Below are 25,090 nucleotides of genomic sequence, written 5' to 3' on the forward strand. Positions count from 1 at the left end.
CCCTGCGTCGCTTTGTCCTGCATTGAGCAGGCAGGACCTGTCAGGTTCTGGCTCCCCAGGGAACCCCCCCGCCACCACCCCCCCTTCCCAGCACAGTGGCTGCTGTTACCATCCGCCCTTCCCCAGAGTCCCCCAGGGTGGGGGGAAGGATGGGGGGGCTGGAAGGGCAGAAGAGGGGCTGAACTTGACCTCAGGCCCCCTCCCCAGGGTCTCCACTTGCCCCCCCCACGTAGCAGCTCCAGCCCACTCACACACAGACACAGACACACACACACACACACACCCCACCACCCCGTACAACAACCATTGGGGGGGGGGCATCACCAGCACAGGGGCCCCCGGCTGCCCCGACACCCCCTGACACTGTGGGCACCCGGCGCAAGGAGCCGGCGAGCAGCCAGCCCCAGCCCTGCCCCAAAACACATTCCAGCCCCAGCCGCCCTCTAACCCCAGCGTCACCCCACCTCCCCCCACCCCTGAGCGGGGCCCTGGCCACCCCCCAACCTCGTGGTCCCGGCAGAGGAGCCCCACATGCTGCCCTCGGTGGCCCGACATCCACCGTGAGCTCATCCCACACCTGAGCTCAGCGCTGGCCACAGGCCAACACAGCCACAGGAACCAGCCCTTCCCGCCGTGGGCCTGGGGGGAACCGGCCAGGACCCTCTGGGGGGTACCAGGAGCTGAGAAGGGGGCAGAGGGGGGCCCCCGCTGCAGGGTCCCACGTCCCCTGGGCTTGTCCCAGCGTGGGGGTCATGGGCCAGAGCAGCTTGAGCCCCCCAGCTGCCTCTCTGACAGCAGCTCTTCTCTGCCTTGGCTTGTTCACTCTGAGCCCTACTGACGGCAGGAGTACCGCCGACACTTCAAGCGCTGCTGGATGCAGGTGTCGCTGCTGAGTGCTGAGGAGGAGGATGGTGCTGGGTCATGCGATGAGACTGCTGTCACCCCACCCCTCCCTCGGCTGCTTCTGGTTGGGGAGGAAGCACCTGCAGAGGCACCTGCCCAGCCCCCTACCCGCCCCCCCCATACCACATACACCCCAGCAGAGGAGCCCAGGGAGCAGCGCAGGGCCAGGAGCAGCAGGAACTGCAACAGAAAAAGAGCCCAAAGGTGACCAGAGCAGGGACAGAAACCTGTGACAGGGAGCGGGGGCACAACCAGCACAGGGCGGGGGGGGGATGCCCCGACCAGAGCTGGGGCCGGTGCTGGGCTTCGCTTTTGGCAAGGGCGGGGAGGAGACCCAGCATCTTCCACCAAGGGGGTTCCCTGCACGGGCAGCAGCTCCCCCCACCGCCGCCATGTCGCTCCCTCCCCCTGGGGCTCCGGCCACCACCCGGCTCCCCCGCCCCGCCCCCTTCACCCCACCCCAACGCTGGAGGAGCAAAGACCTTTATTTAAAAATACGTTTCTGTACATTTGTGTCGAGAGGACGGTCACATTCATCGAGTAGGGCCCCGGGGGGGGGCCCAGGGAGGGCCCCGGGTTCAGCATCGGGGAGCAGCAGGGTGGGACGAGGGGCTGGAGGCAGCGGGAGGTGGGGAGAGGGGAAGGGGAGCTCAGGCTCCATCCTGCTCCCGGCTCAGCAGGAGACATGGGGGGAGCCCCTTCCCCCCACACACTGCCACCAAGGGCACCCCAGGACCCTCTGTCACCCAGGATCCCCCCGTCCAGCCGTGAGCCCACCGTGTCCTCGGGCCACGCCGGTGCTGGAGGAGGGCGATGGAGGCGCTGGGCCTGGGCAAGAGCGGAGGAAGATGATGGGGCTCCCGTGGGGGCTCGATGCAGGAAGACGTGGCAGTGCCCAGAGCGGGGGGGGTGGGGGGGGCCCCCCAACTATTGCTGCGGTGAAGCCGGGGCTGGGGGGGAGGCCCCCGGGGCTCAGAGGATCCTGACGAGGCGACCCAGCGTCTCTGCCACCTTCACGCGGACGGCGGGGACGGGGTCCTTCAGGAGCAGGTTCAGAGCTGGAAGGAGCAGAACACAACCACGCTGGGAGCTGCAGGACCACCCACCCACCCCTGCCCCCCCCCCCCCCCCCCGCCGGGACCCCCCCGCCGCGTCCTGGCTTTGCTCCATCACCCCGAGGAAGGAGAAATCCCGCTCCCATCCCAGGGATCCCTCTGTCAGCCCCATTGCACACCCCAGGGGGGGAAGAGGCACCCCAGCCCCCCCTCGCCCCTGGGGCGCGGGGCTGAAGCTGGTGGGGCTCCTCCTGCAACACCCCGGGGAGGGGAAGGGCCCCAGCGCGGGGGTCCGGGGCCAGGGAGGGGGGAGCAGAGCCGGGAGCTGGGTCCCCGGGGGCCCGTGGGGCCGTGCAGACGCTCGCCGGGCCAAGCCTCCCCTATCAGCACGATTTCCTAATGCCTGGAACGGCTCCCAGTAGTAAGAAAACAATCCAGGTAGTTTTTCCTAGCAGTAAAAGTATAATAATATTTTTCCAGTAGCTTGTTTACCCGGCGCAGGAGAGCCCTCGCCTCCCTCCCGATCCCCCCGACTCCCGCGGCGAGCCAGGCTCCCCTGATTTATGTGCCCGCTTGCTTCCCGCTCGCAGCATCCTCGTGCCTCGCCGGGCCCCGCCGCGGGGGTGCCCCAGTGGGGGGGGGTCCTGGAACGCCGAAGCCCCCCCCCGGACCCCGCGGGGCTGAGCCACTCAACACGGGAAGCTCGCGCAACCCAATCCAGGCCTGCTCGCTCCAGCGATTACTCACACGCAGGCAGATTATCTTTCACTTGTTTCAAACAGACAGGCCTCTTTCTTCTGGAAGGGCTCAGGGAGCCAACGGAAAGATAGTTTTTCCTTTTTTAGTGTTTTTTAAGCTCCCTTGGAACAATCCAAAAGTTTCCATGCATTACTATATACTATGAGGTCACTAGTGACAGGGAAAAAATCCCTGAAATCCAGGAAAATTACTTAACTCTGCTCCAAAATGCCACCAGCTTCAAGTCGACTTTTTATTAGCCCTTCATAACGAGCCTTAACTCTGCCTTTCAACGGTTAACACGTTACGAACGAACGCTGCTGACGCTGAGCCACTGCAAACCGCCCCGACAGCCGCCACCGGGCCAAGCACCGGAGCTCGCGGCGCAGTCCGGGGGGTTCGTGCCCAGCCGCGGGGTTTTTGGGGTTCGCTTGGCACCCACCGGCAGAGCCCCGCTGCTGGGTGAGCTGCCCCCCCTCGCAGCACTTTGGCTTCCCAGCCCAGGCCCCCCCACCCCATCCACTGCCCGCAGGTGCCGGGCTCGTCCTGGCCGCAGCTCGGGCTCCGCGGGCTGGCCCGAGGTTTGGGGACGTTCCCCGTGTCCCCCCAGCTCACGCGGGGATGCAGCCAGGTGCTGCCTGGGGCAGAGCTGGATCCCGCTGCAGCCTGGTCCCCCTGCGATGGCCCGAAGCCCCGGGGCTGCACCGAGCCGGAGCCTCAGGCAGGGACCCCCATCCCGGAGCCCGGGGAGCCCCATCCCGCAGGGCTGAGCCCCGGCTGCGTCGGGCAGAGGCGAGTCCCCGCTCCCCAGTGGCGGAAGCAGCGGCAGCAGCACCTACTCACCCGAAATGAGCTGGTCCAGGTCCACTTGCTGACAGTGCTCTTCGTCCACGTGCAGCACGAGGAAGCCTGAGGAAGAATTTCAGGGTCAAGGCTCGGTCTGGATCCCGCCCCACAGCCCAGGAGACGGGTAACGGCGACACGCTGCCGGGCACCAGGTCACTCCTTCCCGCAGCGTTGTGCGGAGGCTCAATGGAAACAACCGCTGGGGCGAGGACCATCGTGGGTGTTGTACACGCAACACCCGGACGGGCACCCTCAGGAGACGCCTGGCGGCACTTCCCCTGCCCGCAGCTCCGGTAACTTGTCCCAGAGCATCGCTGGGCGCATCTGAGAGCAAAGCAAAAGCAGCAAAACCTGCCCCACACGTGACCTTCAAGGGGTAAAAGCAAGGCTGGGCCTTTCCCTCCTCCTCAGGAGGGAGGAAGGGCAGAAACACCCTGAGCTGGGGGCAGGCACCCGGAACCTTCCGAGCAACGTCTGTGCAGGGGGTGATGGTGGCTGAAATCTGGGATGGAGAGGCGGGGGCTGGGCTTTTGTGGAGTCGTTGGGTGGCAGGGAGTTTACACCCCCAATAGACCCCACCGAGGGCATTGTCTGTGCAGCCCACGGGCAACCAGCGTCCAGGCAGGGTGGGCACCCGACCCACAGCACGACCTGGCCACGTGTTTCCCACCCCAGATGGTCACAGGCAGGTGTTGCCACGCGTCGGTGGCAAACGGCTGGAGAAAAGAGTTCCTGGGGTGCCGGCACCACCTGGGGACATCACACATGTGTCTGTCCCCAGGCCTGGGCACGGCAAGGTGCAGGTTGGTGGATGCGGAGGCACCAGCCGGGACCAAAAGCGATGGCAGGACGAGAGGACGAGAGGGCACCCGCGAGCCTGAGGAGCGGCGCGGGAGCAGCCTCACCGATGAACATGGGCGCGGCGGCTCGGATGTCCACCCAGTTGCTCTTGAAGTAGAAGAGGTTGGTGAGGATCAGGCGGTTCAGCATCTCGGGGTAACTCTGCATCTGGGAGGGAAACAGCCACCGGGCAGATCAGGGGGGAGCTCGGGGAATAGTTCAGTACAAAAACACCGGGTTGGGAGCTGGAGGTAGAGGTTTAAGTCCCCTTTTTCTGAGGTGTTTTGGTGGAACGCTAAGAAGAGGGATGGTCTTCATTCTTTGGTTTATGAGATTGATGGTTTTTGTAAACTATTATTTTTAGTAGTTGAGTATTTTGTTTTCTAAGGCGCTGGTGATGGGGAATAGGATGAGGAGGGTGGTAAAGTAGGTGAGGGAGGTTATTTGGCCACCAACAATGAACGGGTGTTCTACTGGTTGGCTGCACTTTTTTCACAGGTCATCAACACTGGAACAACAATAAATTGACCTTTTCATTCTTCACTCACCCACCCAACCTTTCTCCACCAATCACAGGCTCAAACAACCCTCCAGGCATCGTATCAAACTGCGACAAAATCCCAGTCCGCCCTCACTTCTCCCCAAAAGATGCCCTAGGGCTCGTATTTGTGCTCCTCCTGTGAGTAACCCCCACCCTGCTCTCACCCAACCTGCCGCAGACCCGGCAAACCCGCTCATCACCCCCCCGTAAGCAAACCAGAACGATATGTTTTTATTTGCGTACGCCGTTCTGCGCTCAATCCCCAACAAACCAGGAGGAGGAGTACGGGCCCTGGCCGCAGGGACATCACCCGGGAGGACGTCAGCCCAAGGACACCAGCCCAGAGCTTGTGGGGAGGCTGAGGACAAACCTGGGCTTGGGGAGGGGGGGGGACACGCAGGGGCAGGACCCCGACACGAGCCCCGCAGGCAGCGCCAGTGCCAGGGGCCCGGGCGGGAGCTCACCAGGTGTTTGCAGACGTTATTCATGAACTCGCCGTAGTGCAGGCTCCTCTCCTCGCGCAGGTGGTTGAGGAACATGTCGCAGAGCCCCTCGCAGCCCATGTTGGGGCCACACATGCGCAGGGCAAACTTGCAGGCCTGGGGCAGAGAGAGGGGAGGCTGCAGCGTGTGCTCCAGAGCTCTCCCCCGGCGCGGGCAGCGGGGAGACTCACTCTGACAACCTCTGGCTTTGGGTCCTGGAGGTGCAGCAGCAGCGTCACCAGCCCGTTCAGGATCTGCTCGAAGAAGACTTCGCAGTTGCCTTCGCTGAACCTGCTCAGGTTGCCGAAGAGCACGATGGACGACTGGCGGAGGTCAGGCTGCTCCTGCGGGCAGAGGGGACGAGCAGGGCTCAGTGGGGACCAGGGGACACAGCTGGCAGGGCCGCTCCCCCCACCCACCCCCTTGCTTCTCAGGCTGGGAGGCAGCAAGAGAAACGCTTCCACAGAATCCCAGAATCATCTTGGTTGGAAAAGCCCTTGAAGCTCCTCCAGTCCAACCATGAACCTCACCCTGACCGTTCCCAACTCCACCAGATCCCTCAGCGCTGGCTCAACCCGACTCTTCAACCCCTCCAGGGATGGGGACTCCCCCCCTGCCCTGGGCAGCCCATTCCAACGCCCAACAACCCCTTCTGCAAAGAAATCCTTCCTAAGAGCCAGTCTGACCCTGCCCTGGCGCAGCTTGAGGCCATTCCCTCTTGGCCTGGCCCTTGTTAACACTTCTGTCTGTCCTGAACCCTCAGCACCTCCTTCCCAGGCTGCCCCACTCCTCGGCTGCAGGGCCTCAGCTTTCTTTCTTTGTTTTTGAAAACTATTTGAGACAATTCTTCACCAGGAAGTAACAAAACCACCCGTGGGCTGAGGACAGGCTCTGTTGGGGGTGTAAACTCTCTCCCTCCCACCCAACGTCTCCACAAAAGCCCAGCCCCCTGCCTCTCCATCCCAGATTTCAGCCACCGTCACCCCCATTTTGCTCCCCCTGACCCGGGGCCCCCCACCAGCTGTCACAGGAAGCACCCGGGAGGTGCTGGGGGGGCTCCATGCTGCATCCCCCCGGTTCTCGGAAGGGGCAGAGCAGTCACACACACACGGCGGGGGAGGGAGCTGGGTAACCCCTGGCTGCAGTTCTGCTCACGCTGACAGTGACACCCCCAAAGCCAGAGCGTGGGGCACAGTGAGGGCCTGGCTGGGGCTGGGGGATGCTCCCGGTGGGGCTGCGGCAGGAGCAGGGACGGGCTGAGCGGGAAAAGCATCTAGCTTCGCCGTGGTGATGCTGGAGGGGTTTTTGGGGGACAGAGACCGCTAAGGGCTGTGAAAGCCCTTGGGACAGGCACCCCCAGGGTTTCCCCCCTCTCCCCCAGCCCTCACTCCTGCCTCAGGCACCCCTGTAACCCCGCTCTGGCTCATCCCCGTGCCTGGAGCCTCCTGCTACCCGGGAGGAGCCGCAGCCCGAGCGGACGACACTCCCCGGCGGGGCCGCGTCCTTACGCCGCCCCGTTCCACGCTCCCAGCTGGGGCCGTGGCGCCCCGGCCTCCTTCCCCCGACCCCGCGGCATCCGAGCAGGCGACAAAAAACACGAGCTCGGCTTTCCCGGGCGCTGCCTTACGCTGTCGAAGAAGGGCCGGATCCTGATGGCAATGTGGAGGAGCATGGACTGGATGTCTCTCTCCTCCACGTGATCCAGGAGCTTGGAGAGACTGGACATGGCCTCGAGCGCAACCAGGTTGTGGGGGTCGTCTTTGTCATCCATGCCATTGACCATGGACGCCAGGAGCTTGGCCCCATGCTTCCTCACCTGCGAGGGAAGTGGCGAGAAACGTGGTCTCCAGGCCCTTGGGTGCCCCACAGCAGGCTCCAGCCAGGAGGAGCTGGAAGACGACTTAAATTACAGCCGCTGTGGGCAAAGCGTCTTCGGCACAGTCATCGCAAGGCGGTAACTGCTCACGGCTGCCACCGCTTCCCCTCCCGCTGGAACCATCACCGCGGCATTTCACTGTGTAATTAGAGCCAGTGTCTACGCAGCAAAGGGGGAAATTAAGTTTGCTTAAGCCACGTTAAGTCTGTCGGCATTTAATCCTGAGCACTCGGCTTTGCAAACTCCGCCGTGCTGTCCAGTGCAGCCTACGGAGCATAGCTGGGAGGGGGCGAGGACGGACAGACGGACTGCTGGCCCCAGGATGGTAGGAGCCCGCCCAGAGCCGTCACGCCGGGTTGCCCAAGCAGATCCCGGACAGGAGCACCAGCAGCGCGGCCCGGGAGGGTGGAAACTCGGCTGCACTCACTGCTGGGCTCTTGCTTCCCCAAGGCAGCGCTGGCGCGCGCAGCCCTGACCTCAGATGCTGCCAGACAGCGGCTCTGGCCGGGTTTACGCCACCAAAATGGTGTTTTTAGGAGCGACTTATGTTTTACCAGCGCATCACGGTAGCATATTTTCTTGGGGCTGGCCTGCCCATGAGCTCTCCCCGGGGTTTGGCAAGGGTGAGCAGTGGTGCGGGGGGGCCCACTGAGCCCCCGCTGATCAGTGAGGAGAGCCACGGGGTCAGGGCAGCGGCCCACGGCTCCTACGCCTGCGGGGTTTGCGGCATCGACTCCTCTCCCCGGGCAGAACAGGGGGTTTAAACCACCGCTTTGGAGCGTGGGGGCACCGACCCACCTGCCTGAACCCCAGCGCTGGGACGGGATCGACTTTTCTTTGAAGGATCCATTTGTCAGTGGCAAAACCACCGGAGCAGCAGGAAAGAGCGATGGGCTCAGGTGTGATGCTGCTGCCTGCGTGGGCAAGCCCCACGGGTGACCCGGCTCGTTTGGGCCAGCCAGCCTCCCACCGAGGTTGCCAGGCTTTCCTCCAAAGCCAGGCTTTTCCCCGGGTGTCTCCCAAAGCAGCCAGTCTGCACCAGAGCAGCCCCGCAGCATCTGCCTGTGGCGGTGCGATGCTCGGGATGGCCACCACCTCGGTTTTGCAGTTGCTGTCGCCAGGGCGAGGGGGTGCCCGACTGTCCTGCCTAAACCCCCCTGCCGCTGCTGACAAGCAGCGTCTCCCAGGGGCTTCCTGCTCCCTTTTCTCCCAGCCTGGGCTCTCAGGCCCAGCATACGGAGCTCGCTCTCACCTTTTCGGGTGAGCCGGAGGCGATGTTGCCGAGCCCACGCAGCGCCAGCATCCGCACCAAGGTGCAGGCGTCCTTCTGCCTCCCTGTCATGTTATCCATCACCGTCTCCAGCAGCATCAGGTCATTCACCACGTTACTGTTGAGGAGCTGAAGCAGAAAAAAGTCTCAGCAGTGACAAGAGAGGGCCCCGCGAACCACAAGGGAGGCGACGGCCGAGTTGCAGATGCTCTGACTCCTTCACGGTGCAGAAGAGCCCCGGCAGACGTGGTTTGTCCCCCGGCTCCCCTCGGGCCCTCACTCTACACTTGCCTCACCCACAGACAGGACTGGGGGAGCCCTCAGGCCCCGCACGCCGGGGCAGGCACTTGGATTTGGGGAACCTGCAATAATTCCTAACATGTAAATCAAGAAAACTGAGGCCTCCCCAGGTTGGGAAGAAAGGGGAAGCCAGGCGAGCACCAACAGAAACCCATGAACCCTAAGCCAAAGCTAAACCCTCGCCCCTGAGATCACCTGACCTGGCTGGCTATAGAGAAGTCAGAATATTTACAGGGGTGGAGGGTCAAAGTGCAATCCCCCAGGCTGGGGACTGGCCAGCGGCAAAACCAGCTGCTCTTCCAGAGCTGTGCGGGGACACCCAGAGCCCCCCAACGCTCCTCGGAGCCCCTGGGAGCATCCCCAGGACTGGTAGAATATCCCCCTACCCCTCCCCCGGCCCTAGGTGGGGGGTCGGGGGGCTGCTCCAGGCCCCAGCCATGGCAGGGGGCTCCCTGTGTGCACCCCCAAGGCTGGGGCTGAGAGAGACCCTGCCCAGGCGTGGGCACCATGGTGCGAGCACAGAGCTTGGGCTGGACACCCCTGGGTGGCACCGAGAGCACCCCCTTGGGTCCCAGGGGGCTGTCATGGAGCCCCCCCCAGCCTGCCAGGACGAGGCAGTGACAGCCACGCCGAGGGGGACCCTATCGGAGCCGGGGGAGCTGCCACACAGCAGCCCCGTGCCGCCCATCCTGCTGCTGCTCCGTTCCCCTCCTCGCTTCCCCTCTGTCATCTCCGTCACTGGCACGGCCGGTAGAAAAGGGACTGAGCTCTCACCTCATCAGTTTTGAGAGAGGGAGACACAGGCATTTGCTTCCTTCCCCTCCAGCTCCACGGTGAGGCAAAGCTGCTATTTTAAACCCTTGAAGGATGCAGAGAGCCAACCACACTCCAAAACTAAAGCAGATTCTGGGACAGGCTCCAAGAGCCGGGCCGGCAGCTCCCCCAGCCAAACAGAAAATAAAAACAGTGCCTTAATCCCAGGCTGCTTAAGCAGCTGAGAATTTAAAAGGTGGTTTATAAGGGGGGATATAGTTCTGCATTGTTGGCATAAGGTGCTCCTTTATGTAACAAAAGCTCCTCGAGTGGCCCAGGGCTTTAAGGTGGTATGTACGGGCAGATAGTGTTACAGTCTGCTGGCTGCGCCGCCGGCGAGGGGAAAGGACTTGAGTCACTTCATTCCTGGGGGTGGTACGTCAGGACGGAGCTACGGTTTGCTGGCTCACGGCGGTGATGTGTTCAGAGTTGGACTCCTGCGAGCGCTTCTCTGCCATCCCCTCTACCAGAGGGTCGGGAAGCCGAGGAGGACGGGCAGAGCCCCGCTGCAGCTTAACCCTCATCCCGGGCGCGGACGGACGGACGGACGGACGGACAGAGGGCCAGGAGCCAGCCCGCAGCGGTGGCCCAGCCGCACCGCGCAGCCCCCCCGCTCACCTCGGCGAGGAAGGCGGTGGTGGTGATCCTCTGGCTGTCGAAGACGCTGCTCAGTGTCGGGATGAGGTTCTTCACGATCAGGGGGAGCCGGGGGCCGGCGTGTCGCGCCATGGCACTGCCAAGAGAAGGGGCACGTGTCACCCGTGCTGGCCGCTCGCACCAGGGGGCTACAGGTTGCCCCGAGGGGGGGCTCTGAGGAAGCTGGCGAGCACCCCCTGCCCTGGGGTCTGCGGGCAAACTGAGCGCGGTGAGGTGCTGGCACGGATCCCTGCACCACGGGCTGCCGCAACGCGCCTCGGCGGGTGCTGCCTCCTCCCATGCCCCGAGGACAAGTGGCCTTATTATAATTATATGATTATAATTAAAATATATTATAACAATATGGTAGCCACTGTTTGAAAACCACAACAGCTACTCTTAATGGAGACCCCAAAAGGTCAGTGTATGACATCAAAAGTGTTACAGAGAAACTGGTCACATTAATTTCTACTGAGGGGTGCTTAGTGCTTAAGCTTCAAAATATCGAATATTCCTCTGACAAGATAATTTTACTCTTTTTGAAAGGACTTGTGATAGAGAATTTCATCTTTCTAAATGAAGAACAGTTTGTTATCTTGAACATACGCAATATTAAGCGAGACTCTTGTTTTGCTTTAGACTGGAAAAATATGCCAGGGACCAGCAGCCACGGCCCCGGGTGCTTTGAGCACCGTGAGCGGCAGCGGGGCCACGGGCAGCCGAGCGGGCAGGGAGCTGCCTGTGCTGCCCGTCTTTCACGTCTCCGCGTCCAGCTGATGTGCAGAACCTGCACGTGGACAGCTGGGAGAAAAGAAAACAGAAAAGCCAGCGGCCGTGGCCTGGCATCGTCCCCTCCTGCCACCCGCTCACCTGGGGACGAAGCGCAGCCGGGCACCCTGGCAGGGGCCTGCTCCGGCAGAGCCTGGCCAGGAGGGACGTTTTTATTTGGGATGAGACACTCTCAAGTGTTTGGGAGGTTCAATAAAGCATTTTTGCAAATACTGGAAAATCCCAAACCGCTCCTCTCCTCCGCAGCCGTCCAAGAGCTATTAACAGCGCTGGGTGGAGGGACAGCGAAGTCCCCGGCTGAACCAGGCTGCACCGAACCAGGCCGCGGGCTGGGGCCGTCCCTCGGCCTCGCCACCTCCCGCCAAACTCGCCACCGTTGGCACAAGGTCACGCAGCCGCCGCGGGAAGGACGGCAGAGCCCCTCGCCAGCCCCTCGGTGACGCCGCGGGACCCTCCGCTGGGCTTTGAGGCACGGCAGCACCCCGGGGACACGGCGCACCCCCCTCCCAAGGGCCGCGGTGCCGTTCCTGCACCGAAGCAAGAGGAGATTGCAGAGAAGCGGTGCCTTACCCGGCGAGCGCGGCGACGCCGTCGTGGTGCCTCTCTGGACTCGCCATCAGGTCCCAGCCACCGGCGTTGCCCACGGCCCGGGCGACCTCCTCGCTGCCCCCCCGGGCCAGCATGACCTTCAGCGTCTCCACGGCGCGGCTGGGGAGAGAGGCACGGCGGTGAGGTTAGGGCAGGCTGCCTGCCCTGCCTGCACCCTGCCCGCCTGGCAGGCCCCAGGGCGAGGGAGCTTCTCGCTGGGCCACGCGGGAGGCGTTCGGGTGCTTGAGGACGGGATGAGTTATGCGAGGGCTTTAGCTGGAGTGAGACGAGCCCATAACTCACTGCTACTTCCATTTACACCGTGACGTTCGCCGTTAAAGTGATCCAAGACAATAGACTGAAAAGTAAAGAAGTCCAGAACTACTTTAAGGAGGGTTTTTTTTGCATTAATATTTTATAGGTAGGGATTATTTTGCTGCAAGCGCAGAGCAACATATGGGAAACATACATTATCCTGTCAAAACAAAACAAATATTAGCAATGGATAAATCTTAGCCTTCAATACAAGCAAGAGGAATGTAGTTACCACACACACAAAGAAAACAGAACTATTAAGAGTGTCTCAACACAAAAGTCTTCCAGTTTATGAGCCGGGTTCCTGCTATTCTGGCTTCTCGTAGGGATGGGCCACGCTGTGGTGCCAAGGGACTGTCACCCCCCTCCGAGCCCCAGGAGGCTGCAGGGTGGGGGCACCCCTGGGGCTCCACTGCAGCCACGTCCTCCAGCAGCTGCAGGAGCCCCCCAGAGCCCAGCTTGCCTTAGAGACACACCCCAAGCTGAGACTAATGATGGAAAATAACCACCGGCCCACCACACGCAGGGAAATCACACCCAGCCAGGCCAGACCCGAGGCTTTCGCCAGTTTTGTACCAGGCTGGTCTGAGTGTTTTATCAGCAGCAGGGCTGGGGCTCCTCCAGAAGCACTGTCAGGGCCAAAGCTGAGCACCTGCCCACGGCCAAAGCACGAGGAGCCGGAAAGGGGACAAGTAGAACAACGCCGGTTTGCTTCTCCACTTGGCACAGCCACGTCCAGTGCTCAGAACAAGAGGTTCCTGCTCCGTCCCCGCAAGCCCCAGCAGAAGCCGCCTGGTCCTGCTGCTCTCGTGCACAGGGCACTCCGGGGCCGGTCGGGTGACCCGGTTCTGGGCCCGTGGGGCAGACAGTGCCCAAACCTCGAGTCTGCCCTGAAAAACCCGCCCGGAGGAGCCATCGAGCTCCTGTCAGCGACAGCAAACAGAGGCAGGACGGCGGCTGCATGCCGAGCTCGCTCGCTCAGCTCTTGTGAGAAGTCCAGGCTGGTGGGGAGGCTTCCAGCACGCTTCATGCATCGCGAAGACTACAGGACAACAAGGAATTAATTACTAATTAAAGAAAACCTTAGGCAGAAGCATTTTCCACCATCTGTCCGTGCCAATCTGCTGGTACACGTAACAGCCCTGGTTTTAACTGTTTTGGAGTCCGGCCACACAGGACTTTGGAGTTTTTCAACCAGTTTTCAGCTGGAGAGAGCCCGAGGCGCTGCCGCGCTTCCCGTCGCTGAGCCGCACCGCAATCTCTCCGTGATGTGCAAGCGCCTCCGTTTAGGGAGGTCCTGCCACAGAGCAAATCTCTCACCTCGAATATCCCTTCCAGCCGCCGGGAGCAACACCCAGGCTCCTTTTTTCATGAGGGCGGTGGGTTTCGCGGGAAGGTCCGGGCTCCGCATCACGTACTGCTGCCTGTTTGCCTGCGGGCAGCTCAGCTCCGCAGGGGCCAGGCACCGGCCTCCGTCCGGGCCACTGGACGCAGCCGAGCTCAGCATGGGCGCCGGCACTCAGCAGACACCTGGCCGTGGGGCCCCGCGCCCAGCCCCGAGCTCATGCTCTCCCGAGGGCACAAATCCTCACCGCACGCTGCCACAGCACGGGGCGCTCACCAGCTCTCGCTCCGTCCAGCCCCAGGAGGCCGAACTGGTCTCCCTGCCCCTCAACAAAATCGGCCTAATCCTGGCCTGATTAGCCGGTGCATCTCCAGCCCTCTCAGTCCATTCCTGGGGCTCTTGCCCTCGCACCCCCAAAGCCTGACCTGGATCGCACACTCCAGCCTTGGCTTAACGGACGCCCCCCTCCTGCAGTATGGCGAGGACCACTAACGTTTCTGCAGAGCAAGAAAAACTCCCTAAACCTCAACACTCAAATCTTGTGTGCAGGTGAACCTGTAATTTAGTCTGAGGAAGCTGCACGGGGATTTATTCTCCTGCAACATAAGAAAACAGCAACAAAAAAGCCTCCTGGGAGACATTCACAGACAACAGGCCAGTGAAAGCCGATGAGGATCCCACCAGCCCCTTGGCTGGGGACAAGCTCTGACGGAACGTCCCGGCACCAGCCCGGCGCTCACGGGTGGCTCCTCAGGAGGGACCGTTCCCAGCAAAGCCCCCGCACACCGGCTGCAGGATTCCTGCTCCACTCGCACCTCCCCGAGGTTTCAGCTCCCGGCCCACGCCTCCAGGCTCTCCTGCTCTTTAGGAAGAGCTAAAAAGCCCGAGGCGAGCGCAGGGGGTTAAGCCCCCACACAACCAGAGGCTGCTCCTGCAAGACAGATGGTTAAAGCCGTTCATTCACAAGGTTTGCTTTTTCCACAGTGTCCTATAGACACTTCCTTCCTTTCCAACAAAAGCCCGTGTCTTCCAAGCTCCCTTTCCTGCCAAGCTATCATATTCACCTTTACCATCTCTCTTTGGCATTTAAATATCATGAAGACTTAGAATTCAAAACGCGTACAGGAAATTACTTTGATATTGTAACCAGCTCCTGGGACAAGGCTGGAATTTCACATCCCTGCGGTTTTTCTGCGCCTTGGACAAAGACGGCTCCCCCTCCATCCATCCCTCCACGATGACTTCATGGAGGCGCAGCCACGGCCTGCGCCCCTGCAGCAGGAGCGGAACCGGGGCTCAGAGCAGAGCCCCGCGCCCTTCCCCGCCCCTCAGGTCAGTCCCCGGGGTGACGCAGCCCCTCTCCCTGCGCCCCCAAAAGCGGCCGACGGCACCGGGGACACACAGCCAGGGCCTGGCTGCTCCGCACTGACACCTGCCAGATCAAGCGGTGACCAGAGAAGCGGCTCTAGGAAACCCAACCCGGCGCGTGCGTGTGCCGGCGGCGAAAAAAAGGAGCTTTTTTCCTTTCTTGAGGACGCAGACGCTGCGTGTGACCCACCGGCTGTGCGCCCAAGGGAGTGAAGTGAAGCGTGGCCAGCTTGCCCGCATCCGGACTAGCCCCAGCGATGCAAGCCATGGGCTCAGACTAGCGGGAAAGCCCCTCTGGTACAACCCTGCCAAGCTTCGCCCAGCAAAGCCTGAGACTGAGCTCAATCAGCAGCAGCAGGAGGGAGCCAGCCTTGGGCAGAGCTGCTCCTGAGGGGCTGCAGGAGAGAAGGGCGGGGGGGGCTCCCCCATCCCGCCTCTGGGACGTGGGTGTTGACTGGCACGTCGGCTTTTCACACAACAAAGATTTGGGGGCTCTTTGCACCCCAACGGTTCCCTCCCGGCATCATCAGCACGATGGGAGCAGCCAGGCAGGAGCCCAGGCCAGCGGCGGGGGGGGCTCATCCAGCCCCACGGAGGGAGCAGCGATCCCAGCCGTGGTTCAGCACGTTCCGGTTTGCGTCCCCGCCGCTGTTCGGAGTCACTCGGGGAGGAAGAGCAGGCGGTTCTGGCTCCTACGCCTCCTTCCAACCAGTTGCTTCGAGTTTCCTTCGGCGCTCCCCGCGTTACGGCGCGGGGTCTGGCCGGGATCTGCCCGTGCCGCTCTTCCAGGAGTCGTTAAGGGGGAAGAGGATGACGAGAACAGACAGTTCTGGCTGCACGAGCCCAAAGCCACAAAGGCAGCGCGAGCGGCCGCTCCCGGGAGGGGGGATCTGCACGAAGATCTCCCAAACCGCGGCCGCTGCTGCGCAAAACACCCCGAGGGGACGGGGCAAGGGCCGCAAGCTCGGGGAGCGCCAGCACGGCCGCGGGGCAACCCCCGATCGGCCTCAACCAACCTCCAACGCGTCGGGTTCGTTTAATTTTCTTCTCACATGTGGTCTAAATAAAACGCTAATCAGATAGCAGCCCTGCCATCCAGCATAACAACCTGTTTCCCCTCATTACGTCTCCCCGCCGCAGAAGGCACCCTCCGCCCGCGCAGCAGCTTTCGAGGGGAGGACGGGGCCCAGCGCGGCGGCAGACGGGGGCATCGCCCGCTGCACCCAACGCCGCCGTTCCAGCCGCTCGGGAGAAGGGAACGGCCTTTCTTCACCGCTGGGATTTGATAAATGAACTGTCAAGGGATGCCAGAGCCCTTTGAGCTCGCTGCTCCTCCAGGCTTTTGTTTTTTTCTCCTAAGGCTAATAATAGCCTGTAAAAAACCCACAAGAGGATAAAACTGAGAATCAGGGCACAGCTTCCTCCCCGTGGGCTGACCCAAGCTCCAGGGGAACCTGTAGCTGTTTTGCTGGTGCAGAGAGCAAGCGGGTGGCTGGAGAAGCAGCTCCAGAGAAGGGCAGTCCCTGCCCTCCCTCCCGGGAAGCCTGCAGCCCCTCCTGCCTCAGGTGGGGGTTTAACCCCAACACCCCCATAAATTTAAAGTGCTTTAAGGCAAATGCAGGTATCACTCATCTGCCAGAATGTTTCTGCAGGGCGAGGGCACCTGCGATCGCAACGCCACAGCTGGGCCATGGCAGAAAAGCTGGGCTGAAGGCCGAGGGGCGCCGGTGCCGTTTCAGGCACTAACTGCAGCGTGGGCAGCGCGGCCGGCCGACGCACACCGGCACCCAGCCCAGCCCCGGAGCTGCTCTGCGAGGTGCCCGGGCGGGCAGAGTGGCTTGTTTGCATCTCATTCATGGCCACAGCACCTGCGAAGGGCGAGACAAGCCCTAGTCCTCTCTCCTACAGATGGAGGCAGCCCCGGGGTGCAGGAGAGAAGAGCAGCCCCTTCGTGCTGCTCAGCACGGGCAGGCTCTGGTGGGAGCGCTGCGATGACAGACACACAAGGCGGGTGCTGCTTCATGCCAGCACCCTTCGGTGTTTGAACCAGGCTGCTTGGCTTGAGCAGATGATTATTTAGCGGCTGCAGTGACTCTTGCAACCAGCCCTTTGGGGTTTCAGGGACTCTCACCACAGAGAAATAATTTCTCCAACAACACTCTCTTAAAATCCAGCCCCAGGGAGAGGCCAGGACCCGAACACACCTTTTAAAAAGCTGCTGATCGCATCCCGCTGCCCGCCCAGCCCATCGCCCCTTGATGCACCTATTTCACAGAATCACAGAATCCCAGAATCATCCAGGTTGGAAAAGCCCTCGAAGCTCCTCCAGTCCAACCATGAACCTCACCCTGACCGTTCCCAACTCCACCAGATCCCTCAGCGCTGGCTCAACCCGACTCTTCAACCCCTCCAGGGATGGGGACTCCCCCCCTGCCCTGGGCAGCCCATTCCAACGCCCAACAACCCCTTCTGCAAAGAAATACTTCCTAAGAGCCAGTCTGACCCTGCCCTGGCGCAGCTTGAGGCCATTCCCTCTTGGCCTGCCGCTGGTTCCTTGGCTCAAGAGACTCAGCCCCCCTCTCTGCACCCTCCTTTCAGGCAGTTGCAGAGGGCCAGGAGGTCTCCCCTCAGCCTCCTCTTCTCCACACTAAACCCCCCCAGTTCCCTCAGCCGCTCCCCATCACACCTGTGCTCCAGACCCTGCACCAGCTCCGTTGCCCTTCTCTGGACACGCTCGAGTCATTCAAGGGCCTTTTTGGAGTGAGGGGCCCAAAACTGAACCCACTCATCGAGGGGCGGCCTCACCAGTGCCGAGCACAGGGGTCAGATCCCTTCCCTGTCCCTGTTGGCCACACTAGTGCTGAAGGCATTTGCCAAGATTAGAAGATGCAGCGACCCGACATGCAGGGCAGGGCAGCGCCTCGAGGGAGGAGCACGGCCCTGGCATGCAGCTACCCCAGCCCAGAGCTGAGGTAGCTCAACGGGAGCTGAGCCCGAGGGGGAGCAGCATATTCCTGCTGCCCTGTGAGGGCCACGTACCCACCTCTGACCATAAAGCGGCTCCTCCCAGCTGGGGGTGGCCAAACCTTTACGAGGTTTGCTCAAGTCGGGGTGCTGCGGGCAGAGGCCAGGGCAAGGTGAAGTCTAAACTCCTTGGCCAAGCCCATCCAGCAGCAGCTCTCTGCACACCAAGGGAGTTTCGCCTTCACTGAGATCCTCAGCGCCGCTGAGGCTGTAAAGGGAGAGCTCGTTAAAGGCTGGTGACAGGCAACGCCACTCATTTCTCAGCCCTCTGCCAGAGGAGGAGCAGAACAGGCCAGAAGCGCCCACAGGAGCAGCTGGAGAGCGGTTGTTTGGGACCCGAGTCCTCGCCCCCAGCCCCCTGGGTCCCATCCTCAGCGGCGAGGGCCACCACGGGCTCAAAGCACCAAAGGAGAAGCTAGATGTGGGGGAAGACGGCAGCGCGGCCCAGCTCTGTGTGCTCCCCGCGCAGCAATCGGCGACACGCCGCAGCCATCGACGCGACGAAGCCAACAAGTTTGCTCTTTCCAGCTTCCCCTCCTCATCCCTTGCGGAAGCGGGGCCATCCTCCCTCCCCAAGAAATGCTCGTCCGCCTCCGCCGTGCCCAGCCAGCCCCGGGGGGGCCCCGCCGAGCCCCGCTCCGAGAGCCAGCGGGGTGTTTTGGGGGGGGCTGCGGCTGTAACCCAATCCGGCAGGGCTCTGGCACCGTGGCTGCCCGAGCTCTGAAAAGCACATCTTTCACCGCGGCTGCAGAGGCGGCTGATTTAATGCTTCCCAATTTAGAGATTGTGTTCTGCAGAAGAAAACACACTAAAAAAAAAAAAATTAAAAAAAAAAAAAACAACCAACCAACCGCCAAACCCAAATCCCAGAGGCCAAACCGCACCAGAGGTCAGGCCGTCATACCGAAGGCGTTACAGCTCGGGTGTTATTACCCAGCCCCCCGGTTCCAGACGCAGCACATGCTCTTGTGTTTGGACAAACAAAAAATGAGTTCCACATGGCAGGTAGGCGCGTTCCCTCCGCACCGGCCGCCCAGCGCCCCGGCTCTGCCATACCTGCAGGGATGGAGGCTCCGGGGGGCCAGGCCATGGCTGCTGCTCCTCCTCTCCCTGCTCTGCAGGTTTTTCGGTAGCTGAACACCCACGGTGCAGCTGACGCGCAGCAGGAGAGTCACAAACAACGGCGGGTAGAGTCCCAGCACTGCTGCCCCAGACTCCGGAGCAGACATGATCTCATACAAAGCACATGTGGCCTGGAGAGAGAGAGCAAGCGTGCGGAGAAGAGGATTAGGAGGGGATCTCCCACGCCACGCTGCTATCTGTTAGTAAATAACCCAGCGAGGCAGCGAGAGGGTTTTTGCTCCTTCCTGCGACACCGAGTCTAACAAAGCAGCGGCGCCTACCCCCAGCGTAACCTCTCTGTATTGTAGAAGAATTTTAAATATAACCTCTAGTATATTTGACATAGATTTTAAGGCCTAGTGAAACGTGTTCAGGACTGAGCGATCTTGTAAGGCAACTGGAACGCTGCTCAACAGGCCTGAAAAGCGTTCTTAGTCTGCTGCTTGTGTAGTCCCACCTGGGTTGCCCATTTCTGTTAAAGAATTTCGCCTCAGTGAGTGACCCCACTTCATAAAACAAGCCTAGAGATACCCACAGTCTGGGGAAATTCTTTAACAGCATCCCACACGCAGCTCCGAGGGAGCTACGGCTGCTGTTAAAAGCGACTGCTCCTCGGGCAAGCTGGGTGTTTGCAGCTGGGGGAGGTTTGAAGCCCGTACCTGGGGAGGGAGAACAGATCCAAAGGCTCAGGTTTTACGGGCAGGAAGACAACGCGCACGCAGAGCCCTTCGCAGAGCCCTATTCCGGCCAATTTAAAAAGCCGTAATTACGCAGCACAATATAGAGGGGTGTTAAAAACAGAGCGGGGAGCGGGGGTTTGCTTTCAGAGCGGCTGATTCTGTACCATCTGCATTTGGTCCTTCAGAGGAGGAGGAAATTTTCACAGCTGCTTTACTGCTTAGAAAGCTGCCAAGCTGGGTTTATTTTTTCTGAAGGGATAAAATGCAAAGTGGTCTCCCTTGAGGACGGACACCTGAGAGGCTTTTTACGAGCCGGTGGATTAGCTCTAATAGGCATTACACAGCGATGCGTTATTTCCAGAGTCCACGCCTGGCACAACCCCCTGAGCCAAGGAAATGAAAAAAGCATTCCAGGTGTTGGGGTGGGGAAGGGCACCCTCGGCGGGGCTGGCAAGGGGACACTTACGGCCAGGGGCAGAGGGGTGGCGATGCGTTCGGCCCCACTGCCCAGCAGGAAGCATTTGCTCTCCTTGTACGGGACGTCCCTGTTGACCTTCTCCAGGAGCTGCTCCAAGATCTGCGAGGTGAGGGCCGGCTCGGTGGCCAGTGACCGCCACATGGCACACGTGTGGCTAGAGGAGGGGAGGGGAGCACTGCTTTGGCACCGGCTGCTGGCGTTAACTCGCGCCCTTGTTTGAGGGATGCCCCCTCCCTGCGCGGGGGAACACCTGGGTCACATCTCTCCCCCCAACCCCGGCACAGAAAGGCAGGTGAGGAGCGGGTCACTGCTAGCGGCAGAGCTGTGCCGGGAGCTGACGCCTCCTGTCTTGAGGGATCCCCCCCCAGAAGCTGCTCTCAGACAACACCCAAAGCCCCCCCAAAACCCCACGGCATCCCCCACGGCAGCAGCCAGAGCTCCCGCCTTGCCCTGTGTGGTTTGCGAGCCTGCCCACTGCTGTTGGAGCAGGGCAAGGAGGAGGAGGAGGAGGAGGACGACGACAATGGGGCGAGGGGGAGGAGGAGGAGGAGGACGACGACAACGGGGCGAGGGGGAGGAGGAGGAGGAGGACGACGACAACGGGGTGAGGGGGAGGAGGACGAGGAGGACGACGACAACGGGGTGAGGGGGAGGAGGACGAGGACAACGGGGCGAGGAGGAGGAGGAGGAGGACGACGACAACGGGGCGAGGAGGAGGAGGAGGAGGACGACGACAACGGGGCGAGGAGGAGGAGGAGGAGGACGACGACAACGGGGCGAGGAGGAGGAGGAGGAGGACGACGACAACGGGGCGAGGAGGAGGAGGAGGAGGACGACGACAACGGGGCGAGGAGGAGGAGGAGGAGGACGACGACGACAACGGGGCGAGGAGGAGGAGGAGGACGACGACGACAACGGGGCGAGGAGGAGGAGGAGGACGACGACGACAACGGGGCGAGGAGGAGGAGGACGACAACGGCGAGGAGGACAATGGGTGAGGAGGAGGTCAACATCTGCTCAAGGCTCAGCCCAGGGCCAGCTCTGACTCCTCCATCAGCTTTAGGGAGGCTCCCTGGGGCCAGCTTTGCTAGTTCCCGCTGCCAGCGCCCCTAAGCCCAACAAAGCCCCCGAGAGGCAGCTCCGGCAGCGAGCGGCCGCACTGAGCCTTGAGCGCACGCGGAGGAAATTCCAAGCAGGGTCTGATTACGGGGGTGAGGAGCCAGAAGATTATCTGCAGCTTAGGCCAAAGCCGCGCTCTGAAGGCCAGGCCCTGCAAGAGCCCGCGGGCCACCGCGGCAGAGCGGCGCAGGACCTGTCAAAGGGCAACGCGCTGCCCAACAGGCTGGACACCACCACGCTCTTGTGCTGGGAGGCCAGGATGTAAACGGTCTGCTGGGCTGCCTTCCGGATGTGCTCCTCGTCCACCTCCTCCAGCTTGCTGTGGATGATGCTCATGATGTCGGGCACCTGAGGGAAGAGGAGGCGGCAGCATCCAGCCGAGGGCCAGGACACACTTGGGGGTGCCCAACGCTGGGATAGGGGGGTCCCGTCCCCCTGGCAGGGAACAGGACCAGAGAAGCCCATGCGAGCGGGCAGGGTGGTTCTGCTCAAGTCCCTGCTCGCTGGGTGACTGCAGAACCACAGATCTGTCTGGAAGTCGAGGATCCTTCCCCTTCCTGCCACCCAGGGGAGGGAGGAGGCTGCAGGGTATTCCCAGGGGACAGAGGACACCCTCCACCCCCCCAACTCACGCTAAGCCCCAGCCTGGACTCGGGTGCCGCCAGAGGAGCTTGGCAAGCGAGTTCCTAAGAGGAACTGAAGCTGAACACAGGGAGACACCTCGGCACTCGCTACGAGCTGTAAAACGCACGTTAAGACAAATAGGAAGTTCATGTGCAGAGCAGGCCTGGCAGCAAATTGCCGAGATTAAGCGCAGAGCAGCCGAGAGCTCCGTCCCCAGCTGCGCTCGGGCCTGCCCCACGGACTCGGAGGCTTAGCATCAGTTCAGATTTCAGGATCTGGGCTGGACTGGGTCTGACCAAAAGGTGAGTCATGTAAGCTGGAGCAATCCCACGAAGGATAGAGGCTAATAGGTAGCGAGCAGGACTTGAGCAGAAGCTCTAACGCAAAAGAAAGCTCAAGGAGTAGCTGGAGACCTGGTGTTTCCAATTACTGCGAGAGAAAGGGGGAGCTTAGCCCTAAAGGTAGTGGATTAGACAGAAAAGCCTTCTGTGTCCAGCACCTCTAAGCCCTGCAAGCATTCCGACTGGCTTCCCAGCCAGGAACCCCGCGCTCCCCCAGAGCTTGCGAAGGTTTCCCGGGGAGCCTGAGCCCTTCTGGTAAAGTGAGCTGCTCTGAACTCCTCAACCCGAGTGAGCGCCAGAGCGGAGCCGGCCTCGCCAGCGGCCGCCTCCTACCCTGCAGCCACCTTCCCCGCCCGTGAGGACGGAGCGGGAGAGCGCGAGCGCACGCGCCCCCGGGGAACGAGGGAGGACGAGAGCGGCGGCCCCCCCAAAAGCTTCGGGGCGAGTGGTTCCTCTGGCCAGAAATCAAAGAGCAACAGCTGCGAGAGACAGGGGGGAAACGCCTCCCTTCTCCCCTCAGGGCTGGAGCTCTCCCTGCGCTGGGCATCACACGCTGGCCCATACTGGCCTCATACTGGTCTCATACTGGTGTGTCCCTGCCCATCGCAGAGAAGCCCAGCATCCCCAAACGCACTGCTGGAGCTCCAAGGGGGAAGATACCGGGGGAAAATAACAACCACCCGGCCGGACCTGCCGCTCCAGGGCTACGTCCGGACCACGGTGGCGGTGGCAAGGCCGAGCAGCGGCCACTCACCTTCTCTTGCAGGACCCCCCCACGCTCCTTGAGGAGGGAGTTGATCATGACAGTGGCCGCTCGGGAGCAGTTTTTATCAGGGTCCGCCAGCCCCTCGAACATGGCGAGCAGAAGGCTCATCAGCTGGTCCGGAGGGACACGCTTCCCGATCACCTGCAGGGAGGGCAAGAGTTAAGCACCGAGGGTTTGTCACTCTGGAGAGAGCGATCCTGTCGATGGCATTGGCTCAGTGCCCTGCGGGAGCATGTAGAATTTTAAATACAACTCTGGTATATTTGAAATAAGATTTTAAGGCCCAGTGAAACGTGCTCAGGGCATCGCTATCCTGTGACATTCCCAAGGCAACCAGAACGCTGCTCAACAGGCCTGAAAAGTGTTCTGAGCCTGCTGCTTGGATAGTCCCAGCCCAAGGCTGGTTTAAAACCCCGTCAAGCTGATCCTACAGAGGCAGTTTTAACAAAGGATGGTTAATTGACCAAACACTGGGGTTTTGCCACATTAAGAGAATTCAGTATCTGGAAAGCGCTCGCTCTAGCTAAGCCTTTCATAGAACATCTTCAGTGTTTTCCCAGAATTGGGCGAGATGAAAACTACTGGAAGAAAGATGCAGAAGGTGATGACCCGAAAAATGACCCTGAAACTGAAGCGAGGATTGGGACCAGAAGAGAATTTGGCTGCGACAGGGGTTGTAGTGAATTTTAATAAGTGATGAGAATCAAGAACTAAAAGGTTGAGTGAAAACTTACAAAGACTTTGGACTTAGGTAACAGATTTAGAAATAGTGTATGAACTGTGCGAGGCCTTCGGGCATTGGCCACTCACTGCGGTGTTGGCCCAACTCTGAGTGTTAATAAAGCAAACCCAGAGATACCCCCAGTCTGGGGAAATTCTTTAACAAGCATTGGCCAGGAGCCCAGATCGGTGGTCACGGAGGGGAGCAAGGGCCAGGCCGCAGCCCCGGAGGAGGCAAGAGGCCACTTGCCCCATGCTGCTGGCCAGCATGGCCGGAGAACCTTGGGGTAACACAGCCGAGCCGTTCGCTCCGCTCTGGCCACCACCCAGCTGCTGGGAAGACGCTCCCCCAGGTCTCCTCATGCTCTCCAGACCTGATGGTGGAACGAGCTGCTCTGTGGAGAGGTCAGTGGGGGGAATGTCTGCTGGAGCGACAATGTTTGGGTTGAGTCAGATGATCCTTGAGGCCCCTTCCACCCTGGTGTTCTGTGATTTTATTTGTAACGCCGCTGCCGTGCTGGGAGGCAGCCAGGAACCCGGCAGCTGCAGCCCCAGCGCCAACCACCACCCCACACTCCGCAGGAGAGCACCGCCAGCGACAGGGCCCCGAGGGCTCCCTTCAGCCAACAGCTTCCACCGAGGAGCACAACCTTCCCCATCTCCACCCTGGAGCATGTTGGGCTGAGCCAGACCACCTCCACCTTTGCTTTTAGGCAACACAGAAACTATTTTATCCACAGCAAGGTAAGTTTTTGCCCCCAGCGCTGGGAGTGGTGATGGCTGAAAAGCTCAGGCTGCCCATCAGAGCTCTGAATGGACACACTAAGCCAGGCCTAAGTCCCTGCCGGTGTCCTCTGCATCCCCAGAGTGCCTGCACAGACACTACATGCCTAAATTGGGGACCAGCAGCTTCCCAAAGGGGGGTGAGGGGCTCTGAGCATCCCCCGGCCCGCCCAGGAGGACCCTCGAGCTGTAGGAGAGGAGACGAGACGAGAGGAGAGGAGAGGACGGCCGTGACTTGTCTCCTGGTGCAAGACTGGGGCTCCCCAGCAGCCTCCAGCCCGTGGGGACTGATCAGAAGAGACAAAGTGTCGAGGCTCGTGTGGGATTCGCCCTCCCCCTTACCATGGCAATGTTGTTGCAGGTGTGGAAGAGAACGGTGAAGTCAGGCTCCTCCAGACCTTTCTTCAGAGCCTTCAGCCCCTCCACCATCTCGTCTCTGTGATCCCGGGCGAAACCTGGGGGGAGAGGAGGCATTCGGTGAATGGATTTCCTCAGATTTTACACCCAAAAGGGACCCCAGCATGCCCCAAGGAGCTGGGTTTTACTCCCGAGCTGGCCCAGCTTCCAGAGAGGAGCCGGGGAACCGAGGGTGGTGCCAAGGGCCGGGAGTGTCCTGCGAGGAGCCGCGGGGCTCCGGGGAGCAGCACCCACACTCTGTCCTCTCCCTGCGGAAGGAAGGAGCTGGGCTCGTCTCAGGGCCTGCGCTCGGGCCAACTGAAGGGGAGGAG

The 25,090-nt window shown here is 61.3% G+C and overlaps 1 protein-coding gene across 5 annotated transcripts in view; it reads right to left on the minus strand.

Moving 5' to 3' along the window:
* Positions 1 to 1,370: 1,370 nt before the first annotated feature.
* The window catches only part of MROH1 (maestro heat like repeat family member 1), a 62,085-nt gene continuing 38,365 nt past the window's right edge, over positions 1,371 to 25,090 (minus strand). For all 5 annotated transcript variants that reach the window (XM_074889524.1, XM_074889504.1, XM_074889514.1 and 2 more), the window contains 14 exons: positions 24,705 to 24,817; positions 22,848 to 23,000; positions 21,322 to 21,476; positions 19,998 to 20,163; positions 18,786 to 18,982; positions 11,660 to 11,797; positions 10,283 to 10,397; positions 8,534 to 8,680; positions 7,033 to 7,221; positions 5,597 to 5,749; positions 5,388 to 5,522; positions 4,448 to 4,550; positions 3,540 to 3,605; positions 1,371 to 1,961 (listed from right to left, as the gene is read on the minus strand). In XM_074889524.1, the coding sequence (XP_074745625.1) occupies positions 1,876 to 1,961; positions 3,540 to 3,605; positions 4,448 to 4,550; positions 5,388 to 5,522; positions 5,597 to 5,749; positions 7,033 to 7,221; positions 8,534 to 8,680; positions 10,283 to 10,397; positions 11,660 to 11,797; positions 18,786 to 18,982; positions 19,998 to 20,163; positions 21,322 to 21,476; positions 22,848 to 23,000; positions 24,705 to 24,817 (1,916 nt within the window). In that variant the 3' untranslated portion in view covers positions 1,371 to 1,875. The remainder of the gene's footprint in view (positions 1,962 to 3,539; positions 3,606 to 4,447; positions 4,551 to 5,387; positions 5,523 to 5,596; positions 5,750 to 7,032; positions 7,222 to 8,533; positions 8,681 to 10,282; positions 10,398 to 11,659; positions 11,798 to 18,785; positions 18,983 to 19,997; positions 20,164 to 21,321; positions 21,477 to 22,847; positions 23,001 to 24,704; positions 24,818 to 25,090) is intronic.

Source organism: Strix uralensis, chromosome 1 (genome assembly GCF_047716275.1).
Source record: "Strix uralensis isolate ZFMK-TIS-50842 chromosome 1, bStrUra1, whole genome shotgun sequence".
NCBI classification, from domain to species: Eukaryota; Metazoa; Chordata; class Aves; order Strigiformes; family Strigidae; genus Strix; species Strix uralensis.